At 42.3% G+C, this 16,028-nt stretch overlaps 1 protein-coding gene across 1 annotated transcript; it reads left to right on the top strand.

The window, feature by feature from the left end:
• The first annotated feature begins 378 nt into the window (after positions 1-378).
• IL10RB (interleukin 10 receptor subunit beta) lies at positions 379-15,828 on the top strand. Its single transcript, XM_035115174.2, has 7 exons — positions 379-768; positions 8,102-8,225; positions 8,857-9,017; positions 10,921-11,099; positions 11,799-11,949; positions 13,007-13,149; positions 13,907-15,828. Exons 1-7 carry the CDS (start codon positions 717-719, stop codon positions 14,123-14,125), a joined length of 1,029 nt encoding a protein of 342 aa, XP_034971065.1. The 5' UTR covers positions 379-716; the 3' UTR covers positions 14,126-15,828.
• The last annotated feature ends 200 nt before the right edge of the window (positions 15,829-16,028 follow it).

The following is a 16,028-nucleotide window of genomic DNA, read 5'->3' as shown; positions in this document are numbered from 1 at the left end:
TGGACTAGATGGTCCCTTGGGCCTGATCCAGCAGGTCTCTTATTATGTTCTTGATTGTGGACGAATTGCTTTTAATAAATTCAGTGTTGTTTCATACCTGTCGGTTTGTTCACGCGGGAATATCTAATTATGAGGGGCTTGTGATGAGTTGGCTATGAAGAACAGTCCCCTATCTTATTTTGGTCGCTGCGTTCAGAGAATGTGATGGCTTGAGGCAAGAGAGGCAGATGGGAATGATTCCTCTTTACGACTCCTGGGTGCCGCAACACTTCCTGAGCGGGCTCCGTAGCCGTGGACACGCAGCAGCAACAGCACCTGCGACGTTCGCTCGGCGCTGTTGGCTCGCCAGAGGCGCTGAGGGCGCAGCTGTGCTGCTAGGAGACGAGCCCGGGCATCGCCTCCCGCCTCCCAGGGCAGCGTCGGGAGGCGGGAGTTCCCGCCCGCGTGTTTCGTCCGGGGAGCGAGGTTCACCTGGGCTGCTTCCAGACAGCCAGCGCGAGGAAGTGGCCCCACTGGGCTGAGGCGACGCGGTTTTGGCGCTATGAGGGGAGCCAAGCGCAGAAAGGAGAAGGGAAAGGTCGGAGGAGGAGGCGCCCGGACGTGACTGAGCCGCGCCGAGAGAGCCGTGCGGGCGCCTTACGGAGGAGTCCGCCCAGGCAGGGGCCGGGGGGGGCACCGACGGCCCCCTCGGGAAGCGAGCCCGGAGTGGGCGAGAGATGGACCTACGAGGCTGGCCCTACCTCATTTGCAGCTGCCTCTTCTGGTCAGGTAAGGAAAGGAAAGGGCAGCTCCTCTTGTCATAGCTGCCAAGTTATCCCTTTTTTAAAGGGATTTTCCCTTATGCTGAATAGGCTTCCTCGCGAGAAAAGGGAAAACTTGGCAGCTATGCCTCTTGTCCAGGGCTTCCCGGGGTTACTTCTGGGAGCGGCAGGCCAGAAGCTGCTGTTTTTCCTCGGAATTGGGGCGAGATTTCTCTGCGCCTCCCGACGGCCTCCCGCTCACGTGTCCGGCTGCCGCCCTCCATCCAGGGTTGCCATATTTCAAAAAGCAACATTCCTGACACCCGCAAAATTGTTGAGCTTTTTTTCGGAAACCACCACGAACATTGTTTGAGAATAACACAGATTTTAAGCTACTAGATCTGTTTCGCCACCGGGGATTTTCCGGACCTTTGGCAATGCCGGAGTCATCAGAAGGCGGGGCGAGGGAACCAGTGAGATTTATAAAATATTAATAGAAGTGGAGGATCAAGAAGATCAATTAAAAGAGATCTGGGAAAAGGCGAGGGCAGGGCAGATAGATGGTCAAAGCTGGAGGAAAATATGGGTGAAACCTAAGTTGAAAATGTTGTCTATAGGAACAGGGCCGGCCCTACGGCCAGGCTGGGTGGCGCAGGGTGCCAGGGCGCCCGCCCGCCAGGGGGGCGCTGCACAGCTGCGCCCACCCGCCCACTGCGGAGCTGTGCCCGCCCGCCCGCCTGGCCACGCAGCTCCGGCCGCCTGCTACGCTGGGAAACGGGACGGGGGCGCCGGAGGGATCCGTCACACCAGGGCGCCAAATATACTTAAGACAGCCCTGTATAGGAATAAAAGAAAGTTATCATAAATTAGTTTGGAGAAGGTATTTAACACTGGTAAAATTAAATCAAATAAACAAGGAGTATTCGATGTTATGTTGGAGGGGGTGCCAGGAAACTGGGAATTATGTTCACATGTGGTGGGGGTGTACATACGTACATTTTGGGGAGCAAAGGGTGTTTAAGGAGATAACAGAAATCACTGGGTTAAAAGTGACCAAAAGTCCAGAGGTAGGATTACTTATGATGGGGTGGAAGGTTCGCAGATTATGAAGCACTTGCTCACAAATTTATTGACAGCTGCATGAAGTGGAAGGGGCAAGCAGAATATAAAATGGAATACAGTAGTACCTCGCATTGCGTAACCCTCTGGTTATGTAAACTTCAGGATGCGAATGCGGTAAACCCAGAAGTATTTTTCCGGGTTTCACCGAGTGCGCATGCGCAGAAGCGGTCCTCAGGTTGCGGAAACCTTGGGATACAACTGGACCTCCATAATGGATCCCGTCTGCAACCAGAGGTGCCACTGTAATGCTACAAAGAGGTGTGGGGTATAGTTATTAATGATAAATTAACATGTGCCATTAAGGTAAGATGGGGAATATGCAGGAGAAATGATTCTGAGGAGATATGGAAGGTGTTTGTAGAATTTGTACTGTTAAAACGGAAAAAGGTGGGTGGGGTGAGATCAAAGGCAGATTGGAGGCTCTCAGGCAATGGTTTGTTGTCGTAGCCTGCTGTGCACACATGCTGATACACACGCTGAGGGTGTGTATACACAGAGCCTCAGAAACACACAGGGGTGTTTTTGCACAGGGTGCTTCTTCTGTGGGTCTTGCTGCTGCTGAGAACTAAGCCATAGTCTGGCAGAGTGTTGCACCTGAACTCAGGTTCTGGTTTGTTTCTTTACCATGAACTATAACCAAGGTTTGTTCTTGACTCCTTGTTGTTTTTTAAACAATGAGCCTGGATTTGGAAGCAATGCTAACTTAGACCGCAACTTGTTTCCTGGAAGCTCATCAGGAGCAGGAGAGGAGTGAAGCACCAGCAGTTTGCACAAATACGTACGCAGTGCATTCACATTTAAACCATAGTGTAGTTTAACTATGATTTAAGTTCATTCAAACCAGTCCTCCGAAGCAAAAGTCATAGGATCTGGTTGAAATAATGAAACAAAAGTGTAATAATGATCTTTTTTCACTTTTGCGTTGGTTGCTATAAGTGACCAGGCATTTCATGCAGGCAAGTGGACTTGCTGGGCAGGTTGTTCTGTTCCTCCTTTCCTTTGTGCTTGGCAAATAAACTAAATTGACAGCTGGAGGAGGGAGTTCTCTTCCATGCCCAGCATAGGAATGCAGTTTTATTTTTATGACCTGCCAGCTCTCAACAAGGTAGCTCATTAGTTTGCACGTCAGTAACTTTTGTTGGCTTTTTTACAAGCAGCTGTGAATTAACATGGTTTAGAAGTCAGATTGGCACCGTTGTTTAGGAAACATATAAAGAAGTATCAATGGGAAACTGGTTTAAATCTGTCTCCCTCCTCTCCCCCCCCTTAGAGATCTAAATAATTGATCTAAATTGATCTAAATCAACCCACTTGGCTTACAGGGTGACCAGACACACCCTATAGCCAGAACTCCTATGCTTGTCATAGTTGAGTAGAACAGCTGTAGCTTTCGTGAAACTTAAATCCATTTTTTAGGTCACACTGTGCCTTACATTAAACACAGTTTTAAAGAAACATGTTTAACACTGTCACTGTACATTTGAAGAAAAAGGAGTTCACCAGCAGTTGTTGCTGGTGCAGTCAGGCAGTAAATATGACTCTCTCCTCACTTCCTTTCACCTGCACTGGAAGCTAGTATGATGCAGGTGGGGGGAAACACCTTCACACACAGCCATGAAGCCCCCTGGAGTACACACTCATCCTCCCAGTTTTTTTTTTCCTTTGAGCTGTGCCGCTTGGTAGGGAAGGAAGTTAGCAAACAAGACAAGTTACTACTCAATCCCATCTCTCGCTCATCCTCTTTGGACACAGCAGCAGTGAGGATGAGGTGCATGGAGCTGCCTAAATAGAGTGCAAATAGCTACCTCTGCCTTTTGCTTGCCCCCCTCTCAGCAGTGCAGCATAGCAAGTTGGTTGTGGAAATCTCATCTTTGCTGGCTTCCCTGTGCTCTCCATGTTATGGTGTAAGAACAGGCACTGAGCCTAAGGAGCCCAATCCTCTTCTCCATTCTTTCGTTGCCCAGTGAGAGAGAGGGCAGGTGATCAAGTAATCCTCTTTTCTGGAATAGCTGCTGCCTCCACCTATTTGTTCAGCGTTCCTCTTTCACTTGCAGTCGACACTTCCTCTGATGCCTTACCTATTCTTTCCTACTGGAAGTTTCTTCCTGATCACACATCCTCTTTGGGTAACACAGCAGGAAGGATTGAGCTCAACGGTGTCATTCACAGTGAGCAAGCAAAGCGAAAGAGTTAGTGACTGCTCTGCTCCTCAGCAAAGTGCTGCCTCATTGCCTTACTCACCCATGCTTCATCTGTTATTGGATGGCATTGGGTTCATCATGCCTCTGGATGTCAGCTCCTGGGGATTACAGGTGGGCTGAGTGCTGTTGTACTCATGTCCTACTACTTGCAGGCTTCCCACACATCTGGTTGGCTGCTGTGGGAACAGGATGCTGGATTAGATAGTCTGACTCAGCAGATTCATCTTAAATTCTTAGGGAAATACAGATACTGAGAATTCCCTTTTGCTGAAGTGGCATACCACCATTTAATGCAGGTCTGGACCCAAGCCATAGTCCAGTGTATCTGATAAAACTAGAAGGAAACACACTAAAATATGTGAAAGAACACCAAGACCTTAAGCAATAGAAAGCTGTGATTGATACTTTCATAGAAATGATACTAAAACAAAGTGTCTTTTTTATTACCAATATAACTGTAGGTGCACAGCTCACAACTGAACAGCAGTGTCAGTAATTAGATTAGAACGTATTTTCTCATTGCACTATTTGGGACAATACAGTCATATAGAAGTTTTGAAGAACATGTGAGATTGCACCCAGTACTGACTTCTTTTATACAATCAAGATTCAGGTAGCATATGGGTTTGGTACCTCAGGTTTTAATTCGATTAATTTTTGGTTTCTCCCCATCTTTTATGCATGCATGTGCATGAACCCACACTTCCTTTCTTTGCCATAGTCTGGATGAAGAGTTCTAGAAAATCTGAACGCTGGCACACTATCTTGTGATAGTTTGATTGGCTTAATAAAAATGCTGCCCTAGTATGGATTTTGGAATTTTTCTAATGGGCTACACAGCCATCTGTATTTTTTTTTTTAAATCTTAGGGTTTGTTAGTTCTGATGCAACCATCCATTTCTCATAGATAACAAACTTTGACTACACACTCCCTGATTGACAGTTGTGAAATTTTCCTTTAATAGGCGGATAGATGCTGTTTACAAAGTGATTAAACAAATTCACGGAGAACAAATCCAGTCATGGTTCTTCTCAATGAAGTCAGCTGAATGGAATGCCTGTGTTCAGATACAGTACAGCGTACACCTGATTGCAAGGTGCTGAAAGGAATGAAAAAGGATTGATACTTCCATTGTGCTCTGATTATAAGGTTCTCAGACGCATCTGGTTGTCCACAGCTGGAGACGGAATGATCACTTCCCTGTCTGTTCCAAGAAGACAGTTTTTATGTTAACAAATCAAAGGCCGAAGTGAGATTAGGACTGTTTATTTTTTCATAGCCCAGTGTGTAAACTGGCAAGCACCTAACTATTCATTATAGACGCATACTACTGAAAGTCATGTTGAAAACATTGCTGGCTCCAGGGTTTCATAGGTTTTTTTTTAAGGGAGACGGGGGTTACTGGTTTGTTTTGTTTATGTTTATATTATGTATTTTGTATTTTTATCCTGTGTTTTTATGCTGTGAAACGCCCTGAGATCTTAGGATGAAGAGTGGTATACAGATTTAATAAATAGTGGCATTTGGGCAAGATGCCCTTCCAGAAATGGGCATACCTCCTTCTTGCCACTGCTCAGACATCTGTTGTCTTCCTCTGTGTCCATCCAGTCAGTCCAACCAGTCAGCCCAGTGGAAGAGTGAAAGATGAATGGAGGCAGCGGTTTCTTCTCATTCAGTCAGTGCTTGGGGAGGGCATGAGGATAGGCAGCAACAGCAAGGAAGAGAACCAGCAGGATAGGGAGACTGTGATGCTTGACAAGGGGCCCTCTGCTAGAGTGTGAGCCTCCGCAGGTGCCAGACAATGCTGACTCCTGTTTCCATTCCCACTAATCTCTTTATTCAGTGCAGATAGTGGCATAGAATAGTCTGTTCTGTATCTTGCATTCTTGTAGAAAGTTCTTTCATATGGAAACTTCTAGAGCCAAACTTCTAGAGCCAAACACCTTTGAATCCCACATTCTCAAATCCAGCTTGTGTACATTACCAAGAATACATTGCAATTGCTTTTACTCAGTAATTAAACCGCTGTGAACAAAAATATTATATAATGTTCTGTATTGTTAATTCACAGTAATTACAGTGGTACCTCAGGTTACAGACGCTTCAGGTTACAGACGCTACTAACCCAGAAATAGTACCTCGGGTTAAAAACTTTGTGTCAGGATGAGAACAGAAATCGGGTGGTGGCGGCGCGGCGGCAGCAGGAGGTGCTTCAGGTTAAGAACAGTTTCAGGTTAAGAACGGACCTCCGGAACGAATTAAGTTCTTAACCCTAGGTACCACTGTAGTACTGTACAAAGAAAGAATTCACATTCATTGCTGGGTTCCCTTTGCTTCTGGCCCTGCACACCAATGGCATGTGGCCCCTGGGAGGTTGCCCAGAAGGGGAGTGTGACCCTCAGACTTTAAAAAGATACCCCAGCCCTGGTTTATGCCACACTTAATGGTACTGATCAGAAAGATATAAGGAAGAAAGTGAAATTGCCTCATAAGATCAGGGTAGTAGATATATTTCTTTTGCTATATTCATATTGTAATGACCTGCAGTTGTTATGGGCAACAAATCCGAACTGAGAGCTGAAATACCGGTAATGATATCAACATTAAAATACCTCTTGAAGATCATTTTTATCCACTGTGAAAATAATGGAACATTTTCTGGTTTCAGTTTTGTAGCAACTAAGATAAGTTGAAAAACATACAAAGAACAGGGAAGGACAGCCATGCACCCTGAACAAACGGATGGTGTAATATGATTCATTCTTGAGTCATGGCACTTGAACAATCATGGTATTTTACACGATTGAGTAAACTGATACTCAATGAAAATTCACTGCTGATCAAATGCATTTTCAGACTGCAGTTGAACTACTGTATTTCACAACATATTTTACCATATATTCTTGTATTTTACTTTAAAAAACCCCTCTGTTTTCTGCCTTCTAGTTAAGAAACAAAAGTTTCAGCAAGTATTGACAGAAATCAGCTCATAAATCATAAAAGGGAGTTACAAGTCACCCTTCAGCCATCAATGCAGCCCTTGACTCTAAGAAAAATGCTAAAGTTTCACAAAGAGATGTTTGTTCAGCCCATTCTGGATAAGCTCCGTTCCCCACCTCAGCCGCATGACATCACGACACCCCTCTCTCTGGTCCCCCCGCCGTGTGACATCATCTTCCTCCCACGTGACATCACCCGACACCCCGACCCCTCCCTCTCTCCCCCTCACATACCCCATGCATATCTTGGGGAGGGCCTGGCTGCTTCCCCCAGCGGGTGAGGGGGCAGGTGGCTCAGCTGCAGCTGCTTCTCCAAGGCGGACATTGTGAGGGCAGCGGGGAGAGGTGAGGCGGCGAAGGGGCAGGATCTGGCCCCCGCCCTCCCAGAAGGAGTCACTGGCCAGCCGCTCCCAGCAGCCACTGCGCGCTCCCGCCAGAAGGACGCCACCCCACGCCCCAAGGCGTCCTGGGAGTAAAAAATTACTATACCGTGTGTTGCTTTGACATCCAACAGATGGTGCTGTTTTTCCAAAAAAGCATGTTTTTACCTATTACAGGTGTGACATCTATATAATATAGGTATATAAAAACATGTGCATATTCGAATGCAATGTTCTGTCAAAATTTCAAAGCAATCAGTGAAGAACTTTTGGGGATTTAAGATTTTGAACAAACGAACATTTACATTTTTATTTATATAGAGGTGGCAAACGTTTGTTGAATACATAAATTGTGTTCAGACTGTGGCAGGAATTCACCCAGCACTCATGGGAAAATGTGGTGTGATCTCTTAGAGTAATCAAATGAAACTTTAACACATGACATGATAAAAGTCTGTAATTTTATCAGTTTACTGTTGTAACAATTGTTTTCTCAAAATTTATCTTCTGTAACATGAAAATAAATAAAAACAGTATTTTTAAAAAAGCATAGGAGGAAAGAATTAACCACATTTATATCCTTAATTGTTTAAATGCATTTTCCCAACCAGTGAAAGATATATTTAAACAGTATATCATGTTTGTATTTACTGTACAGTGCATGGGATGGTACCAGAACCTCAGAATGTAAGACTTCATTCAGTTATGTTCGACACTGTTCTCCAGTGGGATCCACCTAATTTTCACAAAGGAAGCATGAATTACACAGTTCAGTATAAAGTGTATGTATGGATGAAATGGCTTATAATTTTGATTTTAAGGGCACAATCATATGATCTATGGAAGGGCATCCCAGAGGCCATTCTTTGTTGATAGCTAGCTCTGCTCCCCACCCCACCCCCGAGACCCCCTTCTTATGGTTGGGGAGACGTCCACAGCCACCCGTCCCCCTGTCATGGATATTTTGGTGTAAGGGAGGGAAAAAGCAATGTGCCAGGGTCAGCTCCAGGTTTCCTGTGTTGGGCACCTTTCTCTATCAGTGGTCCCTGGTGACTGCTGTAGAGGCAGCGCTTTAAAAAGTGTGGTATAGCTAGGTCTAGGCACCCTATTAATTTCTCACTATGTCCCAGAGTGATGCTGGGGCAGGGGGATAAAGGGGTAGCTTGATGCAACCACTCAGCACTGATCAGGGGGTGGTGCCTGGGGGTGGGGGGGATAAGGGCCTCCAGAGCAGTCATCGCTATTGGGCTCTGCAAGGGCACTAGGAGCTACCCAAGGATACCAGATGATAGATGTTTCAAATGATGCATTGATTATACAAGAATAAGAATGGAAAATTAATTGTTGCCTGAAATGAGAGAAAACGCCATTCTTTCCTCGATAAAACATTGATTTTTCTTTCCATTTTTACAGATATGGAAATGGGTTCACTGATTTATGCCAAAGAACTGACGTCACAGAGTGCAATATTTCAAGTATCCCTCTACATGGTAATTACATGGTAAGAGTTAGAACTGAAGTTGAGGAGGAACGATCAAACTGGGTAAACATCACCTTCACACCATTCCAAGACAGTAAGTCAAGATTCAAGTTCACTGGAATATTATTTTTAAAGGTTGTGTTGTCTGGCTTAACAATATGGTTTCTTTAGAGCAACATCATAGTGATGGGTTAGTTAAGACCAGGGGTAGGAAACCTAAGACCCGGGGGCCAGATGTGGCCCAATTGCCTTCTCAATCCTGGCCGCGGATGGTCTGGGAATCAGCGTGTTTTTACATGAGTAGAATGTGTCCTTTTATTTAAAATGCATCTCTGGGTTATTTGTGGGGCATAGGAATTCATTCATATATATTTTTTCACAATATAGTCTGGCCCACCACATGGTCTGAGGGACAGTGGACCGGCCCCCTGCTGAAAAAGGTTGCTGACCCCTGGTTAAGACCAGTTATAGCAAAGAAAAAGGCACAGGGTGATATCTACCTAAGTATGCTCAGTGGACTAAGCTTATGCTGGATATTGTGCATAAGTTCCAAGATCATGTTCAACTTAGTAAAATGTCTGTGTTTTTCATAGACTATGAGAGTTTCCCATGGACAACCTTTGCTCTGATTTGTCACACTCCTAGGATTCCGCTCCTTTGCTTGTACAGCTTCTGTGGGCCTCTTTGGCTTGTTGTGCCCTTTGGAATAGTTTCACTTTTCATTTTAGTTTCCATTTATCTGATTTAACTGGATTACCTCATCCAAAGTACTCTTTCAGCAGCTAGTTTATAAGCTCACAACCACAGGTTTCCAATCGGTGTTCCCAAAGGATTTATAATTTGATCCCATTTATTTGTCCACTTACACAGTTGTAGGCTATCTGCAACCTTTCTCTATAGATCTTACTGTGAAGGCACTCCCTACACCCCTGCTCTAAATAAAAAAGCAGGGTATTTCCTTGCTGTGTTTCAACAATGCACTGAGAAAGGCTTGTGAAAGCTAAGTCAAAATAGCTATGTCAAAATACTGGAGGGTGGGGATGGGGGCATGGCCCCACAGTCATTTTCACATTCTCTCTCTCAAGCTAGTGTTACTACCGTAATTGTAGTTTCGGAATATTATGATGGTTGGCTTGTTGGTGTGCATACATGCGTTCATAAAATGTGACAGGCATTTGGACCTTTTTATAACCAAAACAAATACTTCTGAAACCATTCAAATGTTATTGGAGCCAGAGAATAAGTGGGCCTGTATATATTTTATGTTTTATTTCTTCATTTCGGAACCCAAAAAGTAGTTGCGGGCATTATTTCTTGGTAATTGATTCGCAAGGCATCCATTAAGAAACAGCTAGAGATAGCTGCGGTGCTGTGAGGGGAAGTGCAGATCATTTATGATATACAGTAATGAGAAAGATGATGTGCCTGATTATACTCTGTCATAAAACTTCAAAAGACATATGCAGACTGTGATCCTGGACCTTTCCTGGGCAAATGCACAGGAAACCTGTTCTCAGTTATGGACAAAGAAATTTGGTTCAGTTGCCATAGCAATGAAGCTGCTTATAACCAGAGAGGCATTTTGGTAGAGCACAGTCAATTAATGCATACACTATCAGTCCCTCAGAATTAAAAATCATTCTTATGCATGTTTAACAAACTGAACCTGCATCCATCTGTTCAACATGGAACATATGTAACCTCAAAAGAAGTTGAAAAGATGAGGCAATGAAAACATTCCATATTCCTGCTTTTGTTCTTAGCAAAAGCAGAAATAACATAGTGTTCTTGTGGTGCCAGAACTATTCAGGTGCCACTTCCTGCCCTCATCCTTGGTCTTCCCCAGTGTTTCATTCCATATAAAATGCTTTCTCATGCTTTCTCATTTGGGAAAAAAACAAACTTCTTATATGCTGTGCTGTATATTTAAATGGATCTAAGGGCAAAGTAAAAACAAATAAATTTGTTAACTTTTGTTTTTCCTCCATTTCATTTAGCAATCATTGGACCACCTGCTGTACAAGCTGAAGCCACAATACCCGGGGTCTTGAATGTACAAATCACAGACCCACTTGTTCCTAGAGATGGTGGCAAATATTCCATAAAACATTTTTATGGCCAGGATTCCATGGCTTACAAGATGCAAATTTGGAAGAAAGATTATGATGGTGAACAGGTAGTGTGACTCTGTTATCGTGATTAAATATGTTGCTACATAAACAAGTACTGTACAGGAAAGCTTTAGTGAGTTCTGTGTCTCAAAAACTTACCTGTAAACTTGATTATTAGATAGCACTGACAGGGTCAACCAGGCTATATTAGTTGGTTTAATGTATTTTTAATCTCTTGTGGGAAGCCACCCAGAGTGGCTGGGGAAACCCAGCCAGATAGGCGAGGTATAAATAATTTGTTGTTGTTGTTGTTTTGTTGTTGTTGTTGTTGTTGTTGTTGTTGTTGTTGTTGTTGTTGTTGTTGTTGTTGTAAGTTTTCCAGTAGGAGTATATTATTTTCTGCTAGCATTCTATTACTGGTATAGAAGTGTGCTGCTGGTAGTGATTTGTAATGAGTGATTTGTAGGGCAGGAGGATGGGACAATCAGGTCTCTCTAAGATAAGGATTTAGCACCTTATTCCTGCATCACTGGGAAGGGTTGAAAAGGGACAGCACCCTTTGCCATATGTTTTTTACGCACAGAAACCTTAAGCTGTGGCACAAAACAAGTAAGAGGTTTCATAGGAAGTGGGTCAGAGCCAGTTGGCTCCAGCTAGCTTTCCAAGCATAGCCTTATGATTTAAAGTAAAGGGCAGGACCTAGAAAGGAGGATAGGACTGTGCTGTTAATATTCTCATTTGTCAATTTCCTACTTTCATACTAGGTTAGATATGTGAATATAACAGACTCTTCTAAAACATTACCTGATCTGGATCCTGGGACAACATATTGCCTTCGGGCTCAAGTATTTATTGTTGACTTAAATAAAAATGGAGACTGGAGTAACACTTTATGTATCACTACAACTGACAATGGTAATATTTAATGGATTGAATACCTATTCATAAAAGACATTTTAAAAGTCTGAACTCTTTCTCCACCCCACACCCCACTTATTGATTGGATTAAAGTGAAACCTCACTGATTTGTGCTTAGATTTATATAAAACATCTAGGCTAGTGCTATGCATGGTCACTCACAAATACATAAATCCTTCTGCATTTCATGTCATTTACACTCAAGTACCGGTAAGTGAGCATGAGATAAGAATCTTGCTTTTGATACAGTACTTCAGTTTTGTGCACCTTGGTATTGTTAAGCACATCCAAATTAGGAAGAACTAGGGCTTCTTCCTGTCGAAGCAAAAGCAAAGGTCTGATTTGGGCCATAGGGTCAGCACTTGCCAATGTGAGATTTTGACCAAGTCATGTTTGAATACACTTAATGGCTACTAGACGCAGTGGCTATGTTCTTTCTCCACAGTCTCTGAATGCCAGTTGCTGGGGATCAAAAGTGGGAAGAGTGCTGTTGGGCTCATGTCCTGCTTTCAGGCTTCCCATAGGCATCTGGTTAGCCATTATGAGAACAGGATACAGGACTAGATGCCCACTGAGCTGATCTAGACTCTTGTGTTCTTAATGCATATGCCAGTGGAATGTTGACATGCAGGTGTCCTCATGCTGTCAGCAGTTGAATGGACCACCCAACACACTTGGTAAGTGCATTTAAGTGTGTCCAGGTGCACAGGAAAAGCTTACATGCATAAGGACTTTCCCCTTGGTCCGTGTCCTATAATACGTCATGCCTTTCGGACTTTGACTTATATAGAACAGAAGAACTCTACATCTGAAAATGGCTGGCTAAAACAAGACAAGCTTACAACAGACCAAATTTTATTTTCATTTCTTCTGTGCCTCTAGCAACAAATATAAATATTGTCTTACAGTAGTTGTAATTTTTTTATTGTGGAATGTCTTATGAAGTATTTAAATTTTCAAACAGTAAAGTGAGGGGGTGGAGAATACATACCTCTATGATATACTCCAAAAGGAATTAACAGTTTCTTTCTCTCCCCCCCCCTTCCTCATGTAGGTATAAATACAGTGCAGCTGTCTATTATCCTGCTATCAGTGTTGCCTTTGTTACCTTTATGTTACTTTATGATTTTACATGTTTATCGACGGGCCAAAAACATCTTCTTACCTTCATATTATTTACCACAACATTTCATAGAGGTTTGTTCATTTGTACTTTACAGTTTACTTAAAAATATGTTGCTAAAACTAATTCAAAACTCAACCCATCCTTTAACCAATTATTCTCCATGGAGATCCAAGATAAGTAAATATAACTAGAACCCTCTATAGTTTTTGTTTGTTTAAGCCCAATTAAAAAAACAAAATTCATGGGAAAGCTCCAATCATGTGGTCTTTTTTCCTCCATTGGTGTACTGTATCATGAAATCCTGTCTTCTGAATGTCCCATCAGATTGTGACACTCACTGAAGTTCTCTACAGTGTCAAAACATACCATTGTCTCACCAAATTGCTCTTTGTGAGGCACAATGATGCTGCTCATTTCAGATATGACTGAACAGTGCACTTTGACTATATGCATACGGCTGGGGGCCAGTGAGGGAATGGAACTCCAATGGCTCCATTGAGCCCTATGCAGATCCTCTTCCATATATGAATGAATAATACCTATTTATTTGCCCACTGTACTTCAGTTTAAGAATTTATTCCATGATACTGACACCTCAAAAATATAGTTTATAGTTTACTGTAGCTTGAGGGTAATAAAAAGCATTGAGATTTTGAGATTCTTAGAATTGTAATGGACAGTTAGTCACCTGGATTAACGTTTTAGTCTTTCATGACAGCCAGAAAATAGGAGATTTGTATGCCTGGTTTAAAGCATCTCTTAAAAGCAGCAGGAATGATTAGAAAAAATCAAGTTCCTTCATCTTTCTTCTTCTTTTTTCCCTCCCAGTTTTTAAGCAAGCCTTTTTACAGTTCTCAGTTTCTTGCATCTCAGTCACAAGGAGAAGAACAGGCCTATGACAAGATAATTGTCCTTTCAGAGGAGTCAAAAAACGATAATGAATCCGAGGAACAAATGAGAAATGAAAAGCAGCTGCTCCAAGGTTCTCATGAAGAAATCCTTAGGCCAAAAGAAGTTTCAGATTTCACGCCTCTGGTACACTCTTAAAAGTGGAAGGGAAAAAAGTGGAAAGTGTGTTTTGAGGACAGTTGGTGGCACTTTCAAAGAAGCAACATACACCTTGCACATTACAGATTTAAAACTGTTAACTTTGTGAACATTATCTTTCAAAACTATATTTATTCTGTTATAATATATTTTTAAAGAATCTTGTAAATACAAATTACTGTATCTATTTTAAAGATTTATTTTTATATATACTGTATTGAAGCCTTAATTTTAGAACAAACTATCAATGAAGTATTAGTTAAGCAAGTTCACTCATATCAAAATTGTGAAGTTCCAAATCTTTTATTAGAGTGGATTTGTGCATTGTATAGAATAGTTCAAATGCATTATGAGAAACATACTGGGATTTATAAAATGTTGATGCTCCCATTGTATTATGTTTTCTGATCCATATTTGCTTTAAACTGTGTATTCAAGAACTCCATCATACATAGGATCTAGGTAAGAACATCTGTCCTTGTCAGCAAACTCCTATGTGCATCTCACTTGCTGGATTGGGTATAAATCTGATGTACATCTTGTATGGCTGGCATCTATCTATACGGCATTGTTTTCAATGCAAATTGCATTGCAAGATGCTTTCCCAACCTCATTCTGTAAATCCAATTGCATCTTTTAAAGGCACAAATAGCGTTGGGTTGGGATTGCAGTCTTCACACCATGATCCAGCTAGATACGTATGTTCACAGTAGCATGTTTCCATATGTTCTGAATGTTAGCTATATAATGAACAACAATTGCACTAATTTTGCATGTTTTAGTGTTGTGCATGCAAAGCCAGGGCCTGAGAGGAGTGAAGGCTGAAGCCACTGTCCACTGTCCTGTCTCACTATGACCCTGAACAAGATGATTTTTTACTATTGCTGAGTCCTGGAAACATAGCTCCTGGGCTTGACTTTTCAACCTGGGGATACCTGTGCAATGGCTCAGTTTCTCGTATGTGTAGCTGGATTTTTTTTGCCAAGACATGCCTAAATCCCTCTTCAGTAGAACCTAGGGCTCATTCACACTTCCGCTTGTCCCACCAGTTTCCCGCTGTTTACTACTGAATCGGAGCAAATTGGGTTTTCTCTGGATTGACATTTATTCCGATCTAGCACAAAAGAGCAGGGTTTTCAGAGAAAAGCAATGGGGCAGAGGCAAAATCACTTGGATCCATGCCTAGAAAGCACAGGACAAGTGGAAACCCACTCAGACACATGCTTTCTATACACGGGAGAAGTGGAGGTGTGGACGAGTCCTTAGTCATTACGAACTTCCATTGGATTCTTTCCAATACATGGAAGTAATCTCCATTTATTTAGACTGTAGTACTATGCACCTGGGAGTAAGCCCCACTGAACTTTGCAGAATTTACTTCTGAGTGGTTGTGTAGGAGTGCACTTTATATGGCATAGCTGCTTGATCTTGTTTTTTTTTACTGTTTTAAATAGTTGTTTTTAGCCTTTTTACTGATAATTTTATTGTTTTATTCCTTTTGTAAATAACTTCAAGGTTTTATTACACCACTTATATGCATCTAAGTGTTCTGAAATAAATGCACACTGCTTCAGAGACAAAGCAATGTTTTACAAATGTGCACAAGAGGACATTTATTTATTTTAAAATATTTGGCATGTATTTCAATTAATAATGGTGGTACCTGACCTCCTATTTTGATTGAATAAATGTATAGAAGCCTTTCAGAAGTTCTCTCTCAATCCTTCCTGAAGTTGATTAATAGTTACATTTGGGATGCAATGCTCAAATCTAACAAATTTAACAATTCATACCCTTACTCATACTGTATTAATGATTAAAGTACAATCAACATAGTGCTCTGATCTAGCAGGAAGATTTAACCGTCTACTTATATTTGTACGTATTGCTATTGACCTTTGAA

The sequence above is a fragment of the Zootoca vivipara genome, chromosome 4, assembly GCF_963506605.1.
Source record: "Zootoca vivipara chromosome 4, rZooViv1.1, whole genome shotgun sequence".
In the NCBI taxonomy this organism is placed as follows: Eukaryota; Metazoa; Chordata; class Lepidosauria; order Squamata; family Lacertidae; genus Zootoca; species Zootoca vivipara.
This window is presented reverse-complemented; position numbering and strand designations above follow the sequence as displayed.